The 6774-nt window shown below is 43.8% G+C and overlaps 1 protein-coding gene across 2 annotated transcripts in view; it reads right to left on the reverse strand.

Moving 5' to 3' along the window:
- The window catches only part of SZT2 (SZT2 subunit of KICSTOR complex), a 51177-nt gene extending 44483 nt beyond the window's left edge, over positions 1-6694 (reverse strand). For both annotated transcript variants that reach the window (XM_030866619.2, XM_030866599.2), the window contains exon 1: positions 6594-6694. In XM_030866619.2, coding sequence (XP_030722479.2) covers positions 6594-6620 — 27 coding nt within the window. In that variant the 5' untranslated portion in view covers positions 6621-6694. The remainder of the gene's footprint in view (positions 1-6593) is intronic.
- Positions 6695-6774: the final 80 nt, after the last annotated feature.

A 6774-nucleotide genomic window follows, 5' to 3' on the forward strand; every position in this document is an offset into this window, starting at 1 on the left:
CTTCTTTGGTGCTTAGTGAAGACTTTTTTTCAAATGCCAGCCTGTTTCAGTTATGCAAGGAAATATCCAAGAAAGGAGTTTTGGCCCATATTGAGCCAGGGTTAAAGGAGGGAGCACCATAAGGACAGTTGGGGACACTTGCTCACTTCATCTTCTAGGACTAAAATCCTGGCCACTCTGGGTTTAATAAATGAACCTTTCCATGATTCCCTACACTGTTTGTTATCTCTGCTCGGCATTCACAAAGCAGTCTGGACTACTTAATAGCATCCACCACAGTTCATAATGAAGAATTTATGTATTTTTTAACGTTGGTTTCCCCTACAAGTGTAGGAGCTCCAGGGAGGTAGGGGCTGTCTGTATTGTTCTTTGTTGTATCTCTAGTAACTAGCGCAGTGCCAAGACACACTAAGGGTTTGAGTATTTGTTGAATGAATGTGTGAATGAGGGGAATTGCTCTCGCAAGCTATATTTATTCTCTTCTCTATTTCAAGCTATGTTCTTAGTATCTTACCAGAGATTCCTAATTTTTCATTTTTTTCAACAACTGGCTTTTGTTGTTCAAGAGTTCTCATCCTTCCTCATCTGCTTTATGGAAAAACTAACCCAGTCTGTTGTTTGGACTTTGCCTCCCTGAAAGTTGTTTTTACCAAGTTTTTTTTCACTAGTATGTTCTTTACTGGTATCATCTTCTTTTCTACAATTCTGGAATCGGGGGAAGGGGAGTTGTGTAAACTTGAATAGATTTGTTTTAGACAGAATTACAGTATTATGGAAAGAAAATGTGATATGATAGCTGAGACTCTGGGCTTGAATTTTAGTTTCCTCCTCTATAAAATACCACCACCTACCCCAATGATGGGTGAAAGTACACTGTAAAGTTAAAAGTGTCACATAAATGCACATAGTAGTGGTAACAAGGTGCTGCTTCTTTGAGTCTGGAGGAAGTCCTGCACAGCCATTCCCCTCAGCTTTTTTGGCTCACCCCCACTTAGCTGGCAGAGTTGAAAATTTCTTCACACTGAGCCAGAGTCTGTCTTGTTGATATTACCTTGGCCTGCTCTTGAAATCTGTTCTCTTGAACATATCTAACTCACTTTGGGTTTTACCTCCTGAGGCCACACAGGGAAAACTCTGAACCTCTGCCAAAGGAGAAGCTATCAACATCTGATGATGGTTCTGAGTCTTTGATTCTCCATAATAAACATCTCCAGGTTCCTTAAATGTAGCTCAAACAGCATGGTTTCGGGCTTCCCTGGTGGCGCAGTGGTTAAAAATCTGCCTGCCAATGCAGGGGACACGGGTTCGAGCCCTGGTCCGGGAAGATCCCACATGCCGCGGAGCAACTAAGCCCATGCACCACAACTACTGAGCCTGCGCTCTAGAGCCCGCGAGCCACAACTGCTGAAGCCCGCGTCCCTAGAGCCCGTGCTCTGCAACAAGAGAAGCCACCACAGTGAGAAGCCCGCACAACGAAGAGTAGCCCCCGCTTGCTGCAACTAGAGAAGGCAAAGACCCAACGCAGCCAAAAATAAATAAAAATAAAATAAAACAAAAAGAAAACGGCATGGTTTCAAGTTCCCTCACTATTTTAGATCTTAGATCACGTGCCTACGAATGAACTCTGGTTGGTCTACTTTTCAACTTAAAATGTGGGGGCCAGAATAGAGCACAATATCCAGGTGAGGTCACAGATTCAGACTCTCCTAGATTCTATTTACTTCAGGCGAAGCTTTACCAGGCTACTGACCCAAGAAACCTCTCTGACTTTCTCGCTTCTGCTGCTGCTTAGACACATCCCCCATTCTCTCCTCATGCAGCTGGCTTTTTTGGGACACACACAATTATTCAATTCGTCCTATTACACTGGATAAATCCAGCCTATTTTCTATTGTGAAGCCTGACTACTGTTTTGTCTGCTAGTAAATCCCTTTCCAGCCTAATTTCCCTGCTAATTTGATCAGGATGCCATCAAGTCCTCATCCAAGTCCCAAGAGGACAAAGGCAAGGTGAGCATGCATTCATTTATCAGTCAACAAATTTACGGAGAGCCTGATACATGCTAGCACTGGGCTGGTCCTAAGGATACAATGGAAAGCAAAAATTGGCATTCTCTGCCCTCACAAGATTTACCCTATAATGGAGGAAAAAACTAATCAAATAATCACTCTAAATACTACATTAATACAAACTAAGTGTGCCAAGGATAAGAATGTGGTTTTATGACAGCATGTAACAAAGTAACCTGACTCAGGCAAGAGTCTTAAGAGAAAGTGACCCTGAAGACTGAGCAGGGTTGGCCTAGTGAGGAGGGAAAGGGGAATGCACCAGATGGAGGATATAAACAAGCACTGTCCTATTAGAAGATTTTCTTCACACTACTTGTTAGTAGGCTGCTTAATTCCACTGCTGTGCAGCTTCCATTTCTCCACCTTGTTTCGAAGGTTATTTTGAATGACAGACTGACTCTTCAAGGCCATTGGTGAACTGAAGTCTAGTTCACCAATCAGTTCTTATAGAATCCACTCTCTTGAAACCAGGAACATTTCCTAACTCGAGTTTTCGCGCAACATTCCCCCCATACGTGATCCTTCCAAGTCAACGACTACATTTTCACAAACATCATCTTTAAGTTTTCTTTACATTCAAGAGGTGATTTAACAGAACTAAAGACTCAAGAATTAATTAAAGCAGCTAGAATGGTATTTTTCCAAGTGTGATCCAAGGACCAGCAGCATCAGAACCACCTGAGGTGCTTGTTAAAATGCAGGTTCCTGGGCACCATCCGAGACCAATTGAATTAAGAGCTGAGAGAGCTTGGGAAGCTATACGTAACAAGCTCCCCCAAGTGATTCTTCTGCTTTACTGTTTGAGAATCCCTGAATTAGCTGTGTTCTCCCAGCACCCACACTCATATGGAGCTTTAATCCCTGATACTTAATCCTTCTGAGTCTGAAGTGCACTGGAGCAGTCTGGCAAAGGGAAAGCAGGGTTTCTAAGTCAGAGATCTGGATTTAAATCTGGCTCTACTACTTGCTATCTAGGTGAGCTTGGACAAGTTAGTTTTCCCAGGCCTCAGTTTCTTCATCTATAACATGTGGATAAGAATGTCTACTTCAGGGACTTCCTTGGTGGCGCAGTGGTTAAGAATCCGCCTGCCAATGCAGGGGACACGGGTTTGAGCCCTGGTCCGGGAAGATCCCACATGCCACGGAGCAACTAAGCCCATGCGCCACAACTACTGAGCCTGCACTCTAGAGCCCGCGAACTACAACTACTGAGCCCAAGTGCCACAACTACTGAAGCCCGTGCGCCTAGAGCCCGTGCTCCACAACAAGAGAAGCCACCGCAATGAGAAGCCCGCGCACCGCCACAAAGAGTAGGTCCCACTCGCTGCAACTAAAGAAAAGCCCACGTGCAGCAACGAAGACCCAGTGCAGCCAAAAATAAATAAATAAAATAAATAAATTTTAAAAAAAGGAAAAGAATGTCTACTTCAGAAGGATGCTGTGGCATTTAATCAGGAGAGTCAGAACAATGACAGAGGAAGACTATCATTCTTTGGAAAATTTATTGAGGCCTATATACCATTTATAGCAAGATGAATAAAACATTATCAGGCACTGTGCTGCATACCACGTATACCAGGATGAAGCAAACATTGTCCATCTCGTTAATTTGTTGTTCGTTCATTGCCCCTGTCCCTTGGTGGTTAAGGTATAAATTATTCCTGGACTTTTCCAACCCCTGTGCTGTTTTCTATTAACAGAATCCCACAAAATAATGTAGTCTCCACCTGCCCTTGAACCACTGTACTTATGCCAAAGTCCTGAACCTCTAGCACGGCTTCAACCTGAATCTTCTTCACCAGCCTTCTCTCTCACGCACCTCCACCTGAGTTCGAGCACCTCGGATCAAACGCTGGTTCTGCTGCTTATTAGTATAAGGCCTTGGTGAAGTTACTTACACTCTCTGTGCCTTAATTTCCTCATCTGAGAAACAGGGATAGTAAGAGTGCTTTTTTTTTTTTTAAGATTTTTTTGATGTGGACCATTTTTTTTTAAGATTTTTTTGATGTGGACCATTTTTAAAGTCTTTATTGAATTTGTTACAATATTACTTCTGTTTTATGTTTTGGTTTTTTGGCCGCGAGGCATGTGGGATCTTAGCTCCCCGACCAGGGATCGAACTCGCACCCGCACCCCCTACACTGGAAGGCTTAGTCTTAACCACTGGAGTGCCAGGGAAGTCCCAACGGTGCCTATTTCACAGGGGTTTTCCCAGTATTAGATGATACTCAGTAAGCACTCATGTTAGCTATTCTCACTGCCACTGCGTCCACACTGGCAGCTGCTTCATCTTAGTTCTCTGAAGGTCCTCAGCTCCTCCTTACCTCAGGATTTTCACTATTCCCTTTGCCTGTAATGCATGCGCTCTGCCTCTTCTCACAGCCACCTTCCACTCCTTCTTCCGGCTTAAATGTCATTCCTCTGAGGCTTTCTGATCCACCCCCTCCACTGAACAATTAGGTTAAGAACCCCTGTTAAACACTCATTCAATCTGTACTTTTCCTTTGAAGCGCTTATTATCATAATTCAACATGTGCACTCCATTAGAATAGGGAATGTGTCTTACACTGCTCCACATCCACCCTGATAATTAGCACAATTCTGAGTCCATAGCAGCAGCATGAAATAATTTAAGTATCTGAGGAATGAATGACTTCTTCAATCTGACTATGCCCAATATTTCTCTCTTGGAATTGTAATAACATCTAACGATCAGTCACTTTTCTGCTCAGGGGCAGAACTCTTCACTCCCTTTACCTTCTGAGATAAAATTTTCAGAAATGTAAATCAAGAATTCAACAAATGAACTTTTGGCTGAGTGAGACTTCCAGGAGCGTATGTCTTGACTCCAAGGTCCCTTAGATCTGCACTGCTCAATATGGTAGCCACTACCATACGGGGCTACTGAGCACTAGAGATGTTGCTAGTCCAAAGTGAGATATGCTGTAAAATACACTCTGGATTTTAAAGACTTGGTACAATAAAAGAATGTTAAATATCTCATAATTTTTAATATTTATTACATATTGAAATGATGTTTTGGAAATAATGGGGTTAAAGAAAAATATATCATTAAAGTTAATTTTACCTGTTTTTACCTTTTTAAATGTGGCTACTAGAAAACTGACATATATGCCTTGCATTGGATGCAATGCTGTTTCAGACTACCTGCCTAACAGGTATGTTGTATTTCACCACAACATCCCTCCATTTCTTCTCATTTTAATCCATAACAAAACATACTCCAAATACCTTCATCGGTTTTCCTCAATGATATTTCTGATGCACAGGCTACTCCATCACCCCTGTCAACACATCTGATCCTGTTTAATAGGGTAGTTTCCTACAACCATATTTAATCTTGGGGCTCGCGACATCGTATTGGAGATTTACCATCCTGTGGCTACTTTATTATTTACACTGTAAACGTTATGACTAAGAACACAAGATCTACAGCAGACCACCAGTTTTGGAGTCCTGGCTCTGGTACGTACTAGCTGTGCAACTTTATTACTCTTAATATCTATCTCTGTGCCTCAGTTTCCTCAACCGAAAAATGGGGATGATAATATTGTCTACTGCAGAGGGTTCAGAGTATTAATTGATGTTGGTAAAGTGCTGAGATGGTCCCTGACACACAGTAAGCATTCAATAAGTAATGACAACTATCTGCATCATACACATCTCTCACCCTTCCCATCTACTCATATATTCTCTTGTAACACTGCGCCCCTCTCCTAGTGACGTTGTTCTTTCCAAATCTGAGATTTTACACTCAGATCTTCTAACTCCAAAACTCTGCTACACCCCAGCTGAGAGTAGCACTTGGGTAAGGTACTTCTCTCGATTTTCAGTTTCTTACCTGTAAATGACAGTGGGTATTGCCACCTTCCTTTGCACAAGTTTGAATGACACAATGTATATAAAGTTCCTTGCATGGTCCTTGGCACCTTATGGATACTTTATTTGCATTTTCTGATTTAAAACATGTGACCCTAACAATACACCTATGATAAGTACTTTATGGAGAAGGAAACAGGCCGGGAAGTCAAGACTTGCCCGAAGTTGCACAGATAGTTACACGGCAGCGCCAATACCGGAACGAGGCTTCTCTCTGAGTCAAATGTTTTTTCATAAAACCAAAGCTGCTCTCCAAAAGCATGAGCGCTAGAACTAAATTCATGCTGTTTATGGCATTCCAATATTTGAAGAAATGCAGCAACTGGCAAAGCTGCCCACTGAAACTGCAACGGAAAATCAAAATACAGGTTTTCTTAATACCATTTTGAGGTCAAAGAACCCGAGAGCCCTAGAGTTGGCGTCGTGGATGAAATTTCGGCAAACAAAATAGCGACAAGCTCCTCCTCTAGGCCCCCCGGGAAAGTGCGGGGAAGGAGATAACGAATGTTTGGGCTTCGGGCTGACCCGGCGGCTCCGGACCCGGAGGAGACCACGGCCGCGCCCGGCCGCCGGACCCTCCCCCTCGGATCTCGGGACCCAGCGCTGCGCCCGACCGCCCCTCACCTCCGGCTCCGGGCGCTCCGAGGCCATCACACAGCCCTCCCGCGCTGACCCGGGCCAGAGAAGCTGCTCCGCTTGTGACCCCTGACCCGGCGGCCTGGCGACCAGCGAGACAGGAAGTGAGGGGGAGGGCCGAGTCCTGAGCTTTCTGATTGGCTGACTTGGGAAACGGAAGAGGAAGTCT

The sequence above is a fragment of the Globicephala melas genome, chromosome 1 (assembly GCF_963455315.2).
Source record: "Globicephala melas chromosome 1, mGloMel1.2, whole genome shotgun sequence".
In the NCBI taxonomy this organism is placed as follows: domain Eukaryota; kingdom Metazoa; phylum Chordata; class Mammalia; order Artiodactyla; family Delphinidae; genus Globicephala; species Globicephala melas.